Here is a 16,946-nt window from a genome sequence, read left to right as displayed (position 1 = left end):
GTCGATACAAGAGTTGGACTCTTTGTCCTTAAGTCGAATTTGCCCCACAACGGTAAAATCCTCGTAGTTTTGAGTTCGCTCACCAACTTTTTCCACAACAACCTGCTTCTGTTTCTTTTCTATCTTAAAGACAATGAAGCGGTGGGTCCTTTTTGCCTTTAGTGTTGATAAAATGTAGGGAAATCTGAATACGATAATGAACTCCAAGGCACGAAAAAACGTTATCTTTTAAGAGATGTTTCTCCCCTATCCAACAAAGTCACAATTGGGGTATGATAGAAAATCTCTCTCAGGATACAATAGAGACGTTTGATTCAAATTGTGACTATTTGATCAAACCAAGAAGACACTCGAAAATAATTGATTGATGCCAAGAGAAAGAAGGAAGAATAAATTGTTTAATGTGTTTGCAAACGAGAATTCGCCTAGAATTTATAGACACTGAGGCAACTGTTTGAATAGGTGTATCCCTTGAAAGTGACTGTTAAAAATGAACAGATGCACCTATTCAAAAACTTTTGAAAATAAAATTCTCTTTCGAGGACGTTGCCCCCGAGCCCCCCGGGGGGCGCTGCCCCCTCGACCCCCGCGACCTGACCGGACAGGTCGATCCCCATTTATGCGCCTCGAAGCGGCGAAGTGGCAAACAATTTTGCCTAAACGGATTGAGTCGAGCTTTTGAGTATTTGGCCGAAGTCGATACGAAGTCACTTTAATCGATTTTCAATTCTCGATTTATTTTACCAATATTTATTTAACCAATATCCAACAATTATGTTACACCCATTTTACCATCTTGTTTTCATCATCACCATCGCTACTACGGTCATCATTTGACATATTGTATTACATACATTTTGCCACCTATTTCCGTTGCACCATGGCTAGTGATCCTACCACTTGTAACATTTATTATTATACAATCATCATAGCCATCATCCCTTGCAACATTTATTTTTACATCACCATCTCCGCTACTGCATATTGTTATCGATTATATATATATTTTTGTGACATTTTATGCTTGTGCTAATTTAATTAATCCACTTTTGGAGTCGTGTACAACTTTGTCCTATGAGTTGGACAACAATATAACTTAATTATGTTACGCCTTATCCTACGAGGCTTCAATCACTTGTCATGTGGTAGCCAACAATTAGCCACCTCAAGCCATACTACACATCATTCGCTTTACTGGACCAACCAAGATCAACAAAAAGAGAAAGTTGAAGTGAAGCATCACCTCCACCGAGGTGCCATGAAGAGACCGAATTTGCATGGCCAAGGCGAGATACCATGATTTGTCATAGTCCATTACCGAGGCGAAGAGCCTTTGATTTCACAAAGGCACCTCCCTAGCTTCACCCTTCCAAAATATATTTTGTACAAAATTTTTTGCGATTGTTGATTTGATCTCTTTACAGTAGACGTCTATCACCCAACTCATCAGCCTACTTTTCTAATGTTAGACCTAGCTATAGTGTGACTACCTTTCAAAATCAATAAATGCCCTCTAAAACTAGGAATGCAAGTGTGAAAACTACGGACTAACACTTCAACTGTTAAAATGAGGTCACATGTCTTTCATTCAACACAACTTCACACCTTCTACTATAAAAACTCATACCCCGTGTCATTTAAAAGTAATTTACACTCACGATTTGTAATTTTACATGAATAACAAATTAGTCCTCGAACTACTATTTAACAACTTTGTCCCCCTCCAATAAAATAATGATTTGGTCATCTATCTATTAGATAATTTCAAATCAGTCCTCCAACTATTAGTAAATAGTGTTATGATCATCCATCTTTTACACAATGGTAAATAGTCCTCTAACTATTGAAAACATGAAGACAATGCTCCAAATTATTCATAGGCAACAATTTGGTCTTCCAGCTATGCTAAAGCAGTATTTTGGTCCACCAACTTTACAGAGAACAATTTTGTACACCAACTTTTGCACTCAACAATATGGCCCTACAACTATACAATTATGACATTTTGATCCGCCAACTATTTTTTGGCTACATTTCATCCTCCAACTATTCTTAGGCAACAATTCGTCCCTCCAACTATGAGCAAGCAGTAATTTGGTCCTAAAACTATCCGAAGACAACAATTCGATCCTCCAACTATGTTGAAGCGATTATTCGGTCCTACAATTGTTTGGTCCATCAAGTACTGAATGGCGACAATTATTTTTTCTTCCAAGCATGCTAAAACAACAATTTGTTCGTACAAATTGTTGATATTAATAATTTGGTCCGGATGCTAATGCACGGCTACAGTTCATTCCATCAACTATTCACAGCCCACAATTGGGTACTACAAACTATTCAGAGGCCAAAAGTTGGTCCTTCAACTATTTATGGATAACAATTTGATCCTTAACTATGTTGTAGCAGCAATTTGGTCCTTGTATTATTTAGAAATGACAATTAGGTCCACCCCATTCCATTAAAAATTCCCTAACCCAAAGCCCTTTATCACCAATCCACCACCTCCGCCACCGTTCTCCGACACCAAATCGTCTTATCTCTTTTTGCGTAACTCACCATCACATCCGATAACAATCTACCATCGATTTAAAATGAGCAAAACAGAATCATGTTATAAGTACAAATTTAATGGTAAACATTATGAGTAAACAGAATCATGTAACCACAAATCCGTTTGCAAGATCTTCAGTTCATCATCACCACCTATGAAATTTCAGATATAAATTCGGGTTGAGAAGGAGAAGATCCGACTGCTGGTGGTGGTTTACGGGTGAAGAAGGAGAGGAGGAGGTAGAGTGGACGAAAGGAAAATTTTGTGCAAAAACGAAAGGATGCACAATTAATTAGTAATTTGTTCAAAATAAACGGAGCGTTTTTCTAATATTGCCCATCATCGTAGTCCGTAGAGTGTACTGTATAAATCAAATCAACCCATGTAAGTACAAAAATTTGTCACTCAATTGTTGGTTAAAATTAATTATTCGAAACAAAACACGAGTCACGGGATGAATGCTTTACGTAGATGCAATAGCAAATTTGATTTGTAGTACAGAAAAACTTCATCTGTACTTGTCAAATGCTATACTTAACTTGAGCAACAAGACCGCGTTTGGGCTTGCTTGCACGAATGCAATCAAGGCTACCTCTGCAAGACATCGTTCAAAAATGTGCGAGGCAAAGAATAATCACGCAAGCCAAGGCTGCCATGCACAGATTAATCACTTTGAATTTCAATCCGACACTTTGACTTCGAACATGCTCATCAATTTGTATTCCAAATGAAACCTGGTTGATTATTCCAGCAAATAGTTCGAAAAATGCCTGCAAAACTTCTGGTTTCTTGGAAATATTTACGTCAATTCTGCTCTCATAGATGTGTATTCAAAGTGTGGAAGCATTAAAGAATCTTATATTGCGGATTCAAATGCAGTAGAGAACAATGTTGCGCTATGGAATATAATGATTTCATGTTTTGCCGGACATCTAGATTTTTTTGGAGGCTATGGTATTATTTGAGAAAATGCAGCAGATAGGCTTGTACCAAATGAAGTAAGTTATGTCTCAGTATTATCAGCATGTGCTCTTATGGGGTTGGTCGAAAATGGGCAAAAATGTTTTGAAAGGATGAAGAAAGAACATAATCTGTCTCCTAATATCTGTAACTACTCTTGCATGGTTGATATTCTTGGTAGGACAGGGCTAATCAATGAAGCCAAGGATTTAATTGACAAAATACCATTTGATGCTACCGCTTCCATTTGGGGGATCACTTTTGGCTTCCTGCAGGGTTTATAGGAATGTTGAGTTGGCTGATTTAGCTGCTAAAATGTTATTCGAGATTGAACCTAATAATGCCAGAAATCATGTATTACTTTCCAACATATATGCCGCCTATCGAAGGTAGGAGGATGTTTCATTTGTGAGGAAGCTTCTTAAAGACAGTGAAATCAAGAAAAGAGAGAGGAAACAGTTGGATTGAAATCAAAGACAAGGTTCACTGTTTCTTGGTTGGTGAGCAATGTCATCAAAGGATTGCTGAGACTTATTCATGTTTGGATAAATTGCTGGAAGTGATGGATAATTCAGGATACGAAGGTGATATTGTCCTGGATGGAAATGACACTCTTTTTGGGACCTTATGTGGTAACACTTGAGAAGTGCTTCACAAATTTCAGTAGACCTTCCAAAGAAATACAGAAGAGGAGGACAATCAGCTCCTAGGTTTGCTCGTCTTCGAATGGAAAGACACCACAATTATGTAACAGAGCTTGCTAATCAATTCTTTTATAACCCTGCAATGAGCCAACCGAATGTATCAGGATTAATGCTTGGTGGATCAGCTGATTTCAAGACTGAGCTGAGCCAATCAGACATGTTTGATCCTGCCCTGCTGACCAAGATATTCAATGTGGTAGATGTGTTATATTGAGGAGAAAATGGTTTCAATCAAGCCATTGAATTATCTGCTGAATCTCTTTCCAATGTAAAGTCGTATAAGAAAGTGCTTGATAGGGAAGTCTTTTTTGAAGAAATCAGTCAAGATACTGGAAAATTTGTTTTTGGTGTGGATGACATAAGCTTTGGATATGGGAGCAGCAGAAACATTGATCGTACGGAAAATTTGGATATAAATCATGTGCTAAAAAATAACACTGTCGCGGAAATCTCTCGAGAAATCTTGATTTTGGACTAAAAAACAACCAAACGAACACCACTTAACCTCAGCTCGACCCAAAACTTCCATACTTGGTTGCCACAAGTTTCACTCCACAAAGGAGACTATGGTGGTGGTTTATGCAATCCACAAAGGCAGGAGAAAGATGATGGAAGACACCAAAAACACTCTAAGCTCTCTAACTCCAAAGAAAGCTGTTGCCTATCTCTTTTCTTCTCTCTTGCACACACACAAATAAAGACACAACTAGGAACAAAACATATATAGCAAGACATTAGGTCACTCATATGGATTGGACCACAATCTTATCTACAAATGGACTGTGACTAAATTACAAATAAATGGACAACACGATCCAAAACCATCTGGTGCAGGACCAATTGGAACATTCAATTGAAAGTGATAATGAATCTATGGGGAAGAGAAAATTGAGGGAAGCGTGGGGTAGAAGAAGAATCAATAGGAGAATCAGTAGTATACAGGTAGGAAGAAGAGAGAAATTTGCCACGAGCCACCGAAATAATAATTCATTCATCAACTGTCAATTACATGGTAAAAGAGATTTAAATAACAAGGAAAACCTAAAGAGAGAGGGTCAAGTCCATTACACGAGTCCATAAAGTAACCCAACTAAAATAAACAAAACAATAGTCCAACTAAAATAAAATAAATAAACTGGATGGCACTAAAATAAATAAACTAGATGTCCTCATCAACTCTCCCGCGGTGGGAGAAAACTCAACCCTGTTGAGTGGATATATCAATATAGGTTGCAGTCAATCTCCCAACCATAAGTTGAGTGGTTGGACAAGCTTCTTATGGCGTCTGTAGAAATGTGTCAGTGGAGGTCTGAATCTAGCGTCCTCAACAACTCCCCCTAGGTGGATGGGAGGTGATCTGGGCCAAAGAAAATCCTGTTGACTCCAATAAAGCTCCGATAAATCTGGATCCAAATACTGTAGTGTCTCTCTAGAGATCCATGTACGGTCAGAATCTGGTTGATCAACCCAACGAACAAGGAAGCGTTGAACCTCTCCATCATTAGTTAACACAGTTTCTTCATTTAAAATAGCATCAATTTTATCTGTGCGTACTGTGAGAGGTGGTAGTGGGTCAGAAGTGGCCAAATAGTCAGGATCAAGCTCCACAAAAGGAGATAACAAAGGATCATCTGAGAGAATGAAATGACCTTTAAAAGCTACTAGATTCTCAACATTGAAAGTAGAGTGGTAACCAAAGTGTGGTAGAATGTCAATAATATATGCATTTGGACCAACTTGCTTTAAAATTTTAAGAGGACCAGCACTACGGGCTTGCTATTTGGAGGCAAGTCCATGTAGAGGCTGCTCTAACCTAATGCGGACCATAATGTAATCCCCAACGTTAAACTTAATATGTCGTTTATGCAAATCAGCTTGGAGTTCATATTTTGCATTATTGGTTTCAAGTTATTTATTGATCTCAATATGCAAGTCACAAAAATGTTGCGTAAATGCTTCGGCTGACACTGACACTCTAGCCTGTTGGGACATAAGAATGAGATCTAACGATTTTCTAGGCTTGAACCCATGAACAGTTTTAAATGGACTCATACCTAATGAACGATTTATGGAACTATTATATACAATTTGGGCTATAGGAAGGATCAAATCCCAATTACTAAGATTTTCCTGGACTAGACATAGTAACAAATTACTAAGACTACGATTAACTACTTCAGTTTGACCATCAGTCTCAGGGTGGTAGGCCATACAGAACTTCAATTTGGTACCCATCTTTTGCCACAAAGTTCTCCAAAAATGGTTAGAGAAACGAACATCCCTATCGGACACAATGGTCTTGGGAAGACCATACAATTTGACAATCTCATTAAAGAACAACATGGCAACCTTGGACGCATCTGAGGTCTTGCTACAGCCTACAAGGGATAAAATGAGCCATTTTCGAGAAACGATTGACAACCGCAAAAATAGAATCATGTTTCTTTGGGATGCATGGAAGTCCTAACACAAAATCCATACTAACATCTTGCCAAGAACAATTAGGGACGGAAAGAGGAGTGTATAGGCCTGTGTTTTGCCTCTTTTGTTTGGCCAATTGACAAGTGTTACATATACTGACAATCTTAGCCACATCTTTCTTCAAACTAGGCCAATAGAATTGGCGTTCAATCTCAAATATGGTCTTATCATGTCCAAAGTGACCGGCTAAACCTCCCGCATGAACTTTCCACACTATGAAATCACGTACTAAAGTTCGAGGGATGCACAATTTATCGGCTCTAAAAAGGTAACCTCCTCAAGTCGAAAACCATTGGTGGTATCGGACTGTGCACTCTGCAAATTAAGAAAGATGTTCTTAAAATCGGGATATGCCTCGTAATCCTCCTTAAGCCTTTCAAAATCGATGACCTTGACACTTATGATCGACAAAAGGGAGACACGATGACTTAATGTATCAGCTGCTTGGTTCTCCACTCCTTCTTGTGTTTTAAAATAAATGAATATGCTTGCAAATACTTAATCCAACGATCATGCCTAGAGCTCAATCTTTTCTGGGAGTTAAGATAACAGAGGGCCTCGTGGTTCGAATAAAGAACGAACTCCTAGAGTAACAAATAATGGCACCAATAGTGCAAAGTCTGGACAACCGTATACAATTCTTTATCATAAGTTGAGTACCATTGTTTGACCTCATTTAACTTTTCACTGAAGTAGGCAGCAGGGTGACGATCCTGGCTCAAGACTCCGCCTATACCAACCCTGGACGCATCACACTCAACCTTAAAAACTTTGGAAAAATCAGGAAGACGCATGACAGGAGCCTCCATCATTCGTTTCTTGACCAACTTAAAGGCCTTAGCCACTTCTTATGTCTAATGAAACTCTCTTTTCTTCATGCACTTCGTAATAGGTGCCATAAGAGTGCTAAACCCCTTGATAAAATGATGGTAAAATGTAATTAAGCCGTGAAAGCTCCTGATGTCATGAATAGTCTTAGGTTCAGGCCAATCAAGAATCGCCTGAACCTTGGCAGGGTCAGCAGATACTCCTGTCGAAGAGATAATGAACTGCAGGAAAACGACTGTATCGACGAAGAAAAGAACACTTCTTGACGTTAGCATACAGATTAGTTGCACATAGGGTAGAGTAAACTTGTGTAAAGTGGTCACGGTGTTGCTCCTTAGTTTTACTATAGATAAGAATATCATCAAAGTAGACAACAAGAAACTTACCCATGAAAAGTTGAAGAGTTTGTGTCATTACCCGCATAAAAGTACTCAGGGCATTGCTTAGCCTAAAAGGCATGACCAGCCATTCATAAAGACCATGTTTCATTTTAAAAGCGATCTTCCACTCATCAACTGAGAGAATTCTAATCTGATGGTATCCACTCTTCAGATCAATATTCGAAAAGATTGTAGCACCAACCATCATATCTAGCATATCGTCAAGTCTAGGAATGAGAAAACGATACTTCACCATGATCCTATTAATAACGCGACTATCCACACACATTCTCTAAGAACCATCCTTTTTAGGCGTCAATAGGGCAGGACAGTACACGGGCTTAAACTTTCACGAATGAACCCCTTATAAAGGAGTTCATCTACTTGCCTCTGGAGTTCAACGTGCTCGGTAGGGTTCATCCTATAATGAGGCAAATTTGAAATGGACGCCCCCGGGACAAAATCTATGGCATGCTGAATGTTCCACAGGAGAGGTAATTCGTCAGGTAGGTCCTCTGGGAATACATCCCGAAACTCTTGAAGAAATGATTGAACGTCAGCAGGGCTCTCTACTGTGGAGTTCGATGGGACCTCCATAACGACAATAGCGAACAACACTGAGTCACCAACAAGCGAGGGCTCAAACTCCGTAGGGCTAATGATATGTAGCCCTTTTTGTTCCACACTTTTCACCGTTTCGTGTGAGCTAAGAGGTTTGGGGTAGTGGGTTAAGGTAAATTTTCTTTCTATTAAACATGAAAGAGCAGGAATTAGATCGACCATAGATGGTTACATATACGTCAAATAACCAAGATCGTCCTAAAATAATGTGCCCGACATCCATGGAGATAATGTCATACCATATATGGTCTTTATACTCGAGGAACTGGATAGGGACTAGACAACGCTCATTGATAGCTATAGAAGATGTATCGACCCAGGAGACGCTATACGGCTGATGGTGAGGAACTGACTTTAACCCAAGGAGGGATACAGTAGCCATCGAAACCACATTAATGTAGCTGCCATTATCCACAATAACTTTATAGCGCTTATCATTGATCTTGATATAAGTGTGGAAGATGGCATGACAACGCCACTCATCGGCATCCTTGGGCTGGGTAAGAGTGCAACGGATGACACCAACTCTAGGTGTATGTGGGATAAGGGGACTATTCTGAATACAACCTAAGAAGGTCTCTTCACTATCCTCTAAGTCATCAAACTCTTACAACTTAGGTTCATAAACTTGGTCCTCTAATGGCTCGTCAACATTACCTTTATGCTCTTCCATAACTAGGGCTCGGCTAGGACACTTAGAAGAAATATGACCAAAATCCTTACAGTTTAAGCATTGCAAACGGGAGGACGCCCTTAAAACCTCAGAATCTCTACCTTTACTATCCAATGCATGGGTAGCATTAGAAGAAGGAGGCCCTAGAATAGACTTAGAGGATAGAGTGGATGCAGAAGAGGTTGCAGTGCGAGTGTTACTACAAGTTCCACACGGTGTCCTAGTGACTAACTCGTAATTTCGAATGAAAGAATAGGCGTGGTCAAGAGTTGTGACGCCTCTAAGGGCAAGCTCACGCCTAAAATCATCTCTTAGGCCTTGTCTAAACCTACTCAAGGTCATGACCTCATCCTCAACGACTTGATATCTCATTCGAAACTCATCAAATTGAGCAACGTATTCGGTCACAGGTCGATTGCCTTGCGTAAGTGTGTTCTATTGATCCAACAAGTTACCCCTGTAAGATTGAGGTAAATATTTTTCTTGAAGGCGACGCTTCATTTCATCCTAGCTCCCAACAGGGGGAGCATGACGTCTCTCCAGGAGGTCCTCAACACTTTCCTAAATGAGTTGAGCAGTGCCAGTTAATTTTAAACAAGCAAATTGTACCCTCCGATCTTCCGGGACCCCATACCAGGCAAAGAAGCGATCCATATCCCTAACCCATTGATTAAATACACTAAGATCTAAACAATCATCAAATGTAGAGACATCTAACTTAATGTTTCGAAAGAGGCGCTCCTCGTGGCGAGGGGGAGATTGTGTACCATGACGGTGATATTCCCGCTCTCGTCCACGAGCCTGATTTTCTTCCCTATGATCATGTCTAGCGTGGTGTCGACCATCTTGTGGATGATGATGAGGTTTATTAATGGAAGTTTCAGAGTTTTCAACTTCAGTCGAATATGGGGTTGGATCAAGAGTGTTCAACCTAGCGGCTAGGGCTCTATTCTTCTCACGAGTAGCGACTACCTCAGTTTGGACAGCCGTTAATTGATTTTGTAGTTGTGCCAACTGTCGGGTGAAGGCCTCAATTTGGGATGGATCCATGGCAACAGTACTAGAGCTAGAGGTAGTCACATGACCACTACGTAAATGCATACAAAGTAACGCTAGCTAAGTGAAGTGCACTACCGAGATCAATAAACAATGGGTACCAACAGGGGAAATTAGCAATTTGAAGTTTCGCTTGTGATTTTTCTTTTATTATTATTTTTTTATTTTTTGATTAACTTAAAAATGGGATTACGTAAGTCCAAACTTGACAAGCTAATAATGCTGATTCAAATAAAATAAGAAGCAGGGGTACAAATGACAGCCCAGTCATGTGGGGTAAACGAGGAAACAATGGAAGTTAGTTTGTGAATTCCAATCAAGTGGGTTTAAGGTTAAAATTATCCAAGCAATAGCAACACATAGAATTAAATGATACAAATTTAAATAAAGCAGTTGTGTAAACCGATAATAGATAGAGGTCAAGAACTCCATGTTGTTTAACTGCTCGAACTGCTGACACGTGGGTTCTAGATATATGTGCATTCTTTTCTTCGTTCAGGTGGTTGTCCTTTCAAAAATCCAAATGCAACTGGTAAAATAACAATGTGCTTGTTGTGTGGTGATTATCCCCCTGTTGTGGTGAAAAGTGTGAGATGGAAGTGGTTGCTGACTGTGATGAGAGTGACCAAAATTTCAATTCTGCTAGTGGTAGCAAGGGCTGTGGTTTTGGCTATGTTGTGAGGAGTAGATATACAGTGCCTTAATAGTGGAGATGACTATGCCTTTGAACGTGAGTGGCAGTGACGGGGTGGCGACTGAGAAGAAGGGGCTGTAGGTAATAAGTGATTGTAACTGGCGGCTTGTGGCGATGGAAGTGTATGGGGTATGGGTCGGTGGTCGTGGCTTGAAGCTGCAAGCGATGGCGACGTGGATGGACGTCGGTGAACCATGCGATTGAGGGTCGCCAGCGTGGATGCACGAACGGGAGTTGGGCCAATTTCTAGGTTATTGTGACTGTTAGTGGTGATGGGTTGTGGAGTAGAAGTTGTGAAGACAGATACAAATTAGACTTGGGTTGTGGAAGATGGTGGTGGTTCTGATTGAAGAAGATGACTGGAGTGGAGTCAGATTTGCAAGGAAAGGTTGCGACCGGCAGTAGCGACTGTAGAGGAGTCCCTTGGACGGGGTCGTCGACGTGGGGAAAATCGAATTTCTAGAAGAGGAATTGGGTTGTCGGCAATGGGGATGGTGGATTGGGTCTTGATTATGTGGGTAAATGGTTTACTGGGTTGGGTAATATGTGGTGAATGGGCCGGGTTGGAGTATATTGGGCTAATGTGTTGGGCTTCGTGGAAGTGGGTAATCAGAGGATTGCTGGACTGAGTTTGTATGTGGACCAATTAGGAAAGTGTAAATAGGGTTTAGGGTTGAAATGGATGGAACAACAATGTAGTCCAACTAGCAGCAACCACAAACTGACAAAATACGAAAACTTTTTTTTTTTGTATTAGACTGCAGAAAAATCTAAAAATTCAAAATTCCGGGTGTAAATAGTACCCGTGAAGAGTAAACCTTTTTTTTTTTTTTTGCAACTAAGAGAGAAACGTGAAGGAAAAAGAAACTGCTGCTCTTACGTTAAATCGTTTACAATTGTGCTGTTCCAACAAATTTTGGGAATGAGATATGAAGAGATTTTGGATTGTAGGAGAGAAATTACCCAACTGGCTCTAATATCAAATTTGGTGCAAGACCAACTGGAACATTCAATTGAAAGTGATAACGAATCTATGGGGAAGAGAGAATTGAGGGAAGAGCGGGGTGGAAGAAGAATCAATAGGAGAACCAGTAGAAAACAGGTGGGAAAAAGAGACAAAGTGCCACGAGCTATCAAAATAATAATTCATTCATCAACTGTCAATTACATGGCTAAAGAGATTTAAATAACAAGAAAAACCTAAAGAGAGAAGGCCAAACCCATTACACGAGTCCATAAAGTAACCCAACTAAAATAAACAAACCAACAGTCCAACTAAAATGAAATAAATAAATTGGATGTCACTAAAATAAATAAACTAGATGTCCTCATCACCATCTAACCTAAACTTGGGCCATCCAAGAGTATAGGTCGTTTCTGAGTCGAGTCAAGTCCATGGTGTCGATAAATTATTCGACAACTATTTTAAATTATCGCCCGGATTTATTGGGTACCAAACCCAACAAACACAAAGAATAAGATTGTCATTAATCACTTAAAACAAGGATCAGGAAGGTGACCAGGTCAACTTCAAGGATTTAGAGACATCTGCTGAATTGGAGGTTCAAATCAAAGTGCCATTGCTGGAGTGGTTCGCGAACGAGTACAGAAACTTTGGCTGTACACGAGTTTGTCACGAACAAGTCCCAAGAGGGATCACAGTACTGCATAGGATTTGGTGGCATTGGGGGAATTCTTAGCCACCAGGTTTAGGTTCGGTCTTTTGATGAGCCATCTGATGATGAAGGATTGTATATGGATTCAGTTTAAGTTGAGCTGATACTGATGAAGCAAAGATGACAAAATACTCAAATGCTTGAAGTTGGGTAGCTTTCAGTACCTCTGAGTTTCCGTTTATCATGAATTATATCAATTTGACATTTTTTATGTCAATTATCTGGTACAGAGATGATTTTGACTACTTGAAAAGATTTCTCGGTATATATGTCATGAAATATAAATCCAAGAATACGATAGTCTGTAACTTTCATCTTTCCATATGGGACAAAGAAACTTCTCCTTTTGTTCGAGTGACAACAAAATGACAATTTTGTCCTTCAAGATTGCTTCCAACATCCCTTGTGCTTCACTCTGGTCTGAGGATGAATGAGGTGTAAAATGGTCCTAGTATGAGTTCAGATTGTCTTTCTTATATATCCCCTTTGAATTTTCAACTATGCATCTCTCAAATGAAATGCAATTATTGTTTAACATGTTCATGTATAATGCATATTAGTAGCACAGGTATTCAAGCACAGTACATCTCTTGTGGAGCATTTTGCAGAAAACTTTTAAGTATTCTACCCAACCCTGCTAAGGGATAAAATCCCACGTCGAATAAAGGTGAAAACATAGACTAACTTATAAAGGATTGGAATACTCCGCTTAACAAGATTGAGATTTTAAGATGGGACGTCAAGGCTTAATGCCACCCCAAAAATGATGTGGAAGTGGTAGAAAGATATAGCACGCGCACCAACGGAGAAAGAAGATTGGTCGAAGATTAAATGCTAAATACTAAATGTGTATTCTCTAACGCCTTAAACATTGGCCAACAGTAAACGCTTGCCAGTGGGAAGGGAGAAGAGAGGGTAAGAGACCAAAAATCTTCGTTTTCCATGTCCAGTAACATGTTTAAACCTAGTATAGTATACAGAAAATAAAATATATTATAAGCTAAGTTTGTACATTGATGGTATCATCTTCCTCATGAATTGCCATTTGACCTAGTGCTGGAGACAGAGGAGAAGAAGGAGAAGAAAAATCAGAAGCAGCAGAAGAATACGACGTTGAATCAGAAGAAGAAGAAGCAATTTCAATGAGCAAATCCACAAAAGCTCCAACTATGAATCTATGATTCATCTCCCCATTCATCCTTAAATACCATTTCAACAATTCCTCTAAGCATTCCCAGTCCTTCAATCCATGAGTGTCCACCATTTCTTGCATGGATTTCTTAAAATCCAAGTAGGGGTCATCTGATTCCATTGCAAGGACAACACTTTCTTTGAATGGCAAAACTTCTTTATTCGTCGTTTTCGCCTCGTCTAAGATTGAACTTGTGTCTCCCGCAGGCTTGAACAACAGCCTACTGCTTTCTGATCTCACCCCTCGAATAATCGTCTCCACTGATAGATCCCCTCCTGAATTCTCCTCTGATTCAGTTGAAAAGCTAGCACATTCCGAGGAATTCGTGAACCAAGACTCTGGTGTTTCAACCCCATTAGAGGGGTCCAAAAAAACCGAGTTAACCGTCTTGAAAATGTCGTCTCCAGCTCTAAAAGAAAGAGTTTTTGGTTGCTTGCATGAGGGCCATTCCCATGTCTGCTTATTTGCTTCTTTGTTCTTGAAAATCGAAGGTATCAGCTTCATTTTTTCTTGAACAAACTATGAGAGATTTAGGGTTTTTTCAATGAGTTTCTTTGGATATTTCAAGCTGTTAGGTTCCTTTATGTTGTGGTATACTGGTATTAATGGTGATCAGATGGAATAGAAGGGTTGGGGAAGCTATAAAAGGAGAGGTGGGAGGAAGGTGGAAGGAAAATGGGGACTGGTAGGACATCTCATGTCTGTATTAAATGAAAATAAATGCAAGATCACAACAAATGGAAGCAGCAATATTGTCGTTTTTTGACATAATTAATATTTTATATGTTAAGTTTAATGTAGTCATACTGCCAAATGCAGCCTCCCATTGTTTGATAAGTATCCAATAATCACTTTTTGCTTATAATTCATATCTGAATTATTATAATATCACCAGATAATGGAGATTAATTTGTATATTTTATAGTCACAATAATTCTTTCTTGTAGGTTCTGAGAAGCTAGACATGTGACTGAAGAAGAGTGAGACTTTTGTTACAATTAAGAAAATCATAAACTAACACGATTTTTTATCATTTATAACTAACACGAAAACTTCTTATGAGGATTATAGTCATCATGAACAAAGGTTTCTAACATGATTAAAAGACGGTTTTCATTTAAAGATATATGGAAAACTCGAATATCTTTTTGTCAAAAAAGACTAGTTCAGATGAGTATAGTGTAGTATTCATGTCTCATGAAATATGCTCATTATCTTATTATAGTAAATTACAAATCTTCCCAATATAAGCAGAAGCAATTATGCAATTTCTATTTTGCTATTCTGTCAAGTTTTATAATGTCTTATCTAACAAACCATCAAAGTTTGCTAAGAATCAAACGAGAAATAGAACTAGTTTACGACATCACCCTGAGATATGGAATTGAACTCCTTGTAGGCGCAGTGTACAGGCAGCTCTTGTTCCCTAACCTGTTGGGGCATATCCCGCGATTTACCTCCCTCACAAAGCTCTAGAGGCGGAACGATAAGACCCTCAAAGTTGGAGTTCAACCTTTAGTTTACGACATCACGATGAATTGGTAAATATTAAATGGGATAAATAAATTATATCTATCCACACTGTGAAATCTTAAATTACAGACCCCAACGCTGACAAAAACTCTTTTGAAATTGTCAATAATGATTTGTTATGCATCAATTTTTGAAATATACAGTCTTAAGGAAAATGAACATGCAGGGGTCTGAATCAATCACCATAAGAGAAAGAAAACAAATAAACTTTCCACCCCACAATTTCCCAAAAATGACGAAGTAAATTTATCTATTGATTGATTGCATCAGGCCTCAGACGTAAATGTTTCTGACCATGAATTTGAGTACTGTGACACAGTAATATTGGGATGACAAATTGCTATGTAGAAGCAGTTGATTGAATCTCTATTGGGACAAAATTTCAAAATAGGAAGAAAAAGGCAAATATCAAGTGGGATATTAAATGCAAGCATACTTGCCCTTGCCAAACTATTTAAGAGGCATGAATGTTTGATAGAACTGAGGTGACATCTCTTTACTAGATTATGCTTTTCCTGAAATCTGCATGATTCATTACGTCCACCGATGACTTGTTTAGTATTGTAAATCGAACAATATTAAATAATAAAATACATCAAATTTTTATTCATTATAAATAAAATCAAGTTCAATTCAATATTGTGTGACAAACTTTGGTTGATAGAGGGAATTCAAGAAGTTCTTCTAAGCAATAAGAACTTTGCAAGTAAATGATTGTCACTTGTATTTGTAGGTTAAGGCTTAACTTGAGCTCTAGAGTCATGTCTCATATTCCTTGATCGAACTATATTTGGTTAAAGTCTACAAGAATTTCACTGCACATCAAATAACTCCTTTATTACATATCAGATATGCACTTTGCTATTTCCATTTAATACATTTTGGTCATTAACATTATGAAATCGAACTCATTATTTTGTGCAGATAGATATTGAGACCATAGCATGTTACATTAAAATGGTGGCTTTGGTACATCATTCTGGACCCCTACAGCGCTCACTGAGAAGTGATAACTTGTTACAGGATGTGATTGGAAGAAGTGGTTCTTTGCACATTCCACCTTTTACCTTTCATCTATCGTTTTGGTATAAAAGCCTCGATCCATTTTCTCCATCAAATGGGAAGAGCTTCTCACACTCAAACTTGTTTGGTCCTTTAGTCTAATCGACTTCTACCACTAATGGTACACAAATTTTATATCTGACCATTTGGTCTTATGCAATAGCGCTACAATGCAATAATAATTATTGTGGAATGGATTGTGCTTGAGGATTAAGAAGAATCTATTACGTCCAAATTTCCCAAAAAATAAAATTAATAATAATAATAATAATAATAATAATAATAATAATAATAATAATAATAATAATAATAATAATAATAATAATAATAATAATAATAATAATAATAATAATAATAATAATAATAATAATAATAATAATAATAATAATAATAATAATAATAATAATAATAATAATAATAATAATAATAATAATAATAATAATAATAAGTGGAAAATAAAGCAAAGGACAAGAAAACTAATAACAACTTCAACCTGCTGCGTGCCTTTTTTGAACAAATCAGTTTTGTTTTG

General features: G+C 38.3%; 1 protein-coding gene and 1 pseudogene across 1 annotated transcript; one reads left to right on the top strand and one right to left on the bottom strand.

Moving 5' to 3' along the window:
- The first annotated feature begins 3,745 nt into the window (after nucleotides 1-3,745).
- On the top strand, nucleotides 3,746-12,721 carry LOC111383928 (annotated as a pseudogene).
- An 827-nt stretch (nucleotides 12,722-13,548) lies between these two features.
- On the bottom strand, nucleotides 13,549-14,570 carry LOC111383915 (transcription repressor OFP13-like). Its single transcript, XM_023008112.1, has one exon. The coding sequence runs from the start codon at nucleotides 14,321-14,323 to the stop codon at nucleotides 13,628-13,630; it is 696 nt and encodes a 231-aa protein (XP_022863880.1). The 5' UTR covers nucleotides 14,324-14,570; the 3' UTR covers nucleotides 13,549-13,627.
- Between the last annotated feature and the right edge of the window lie 2,376 nt (nucleotides 14,571-16,946).

This window comes from Olea europaea, unplaced genomic scaffold (assembly GCF_002742605.1).
Source record: "Olea europaea var. sylvestris unplaced genomic scaffold, O_europaea_v1 scaffold279, whole genome shotgun sequence".
NCBI lineage: Eukaryota > Viridiplantae > Streptophyta > Magnoliopsida > Lamiales > Oleaceae > Olea > Olea europaea.
Note: the sequence above shows the minus strand (reverse complement) of the source record. Positions and strands in the feature narration are given on the sequence as shown.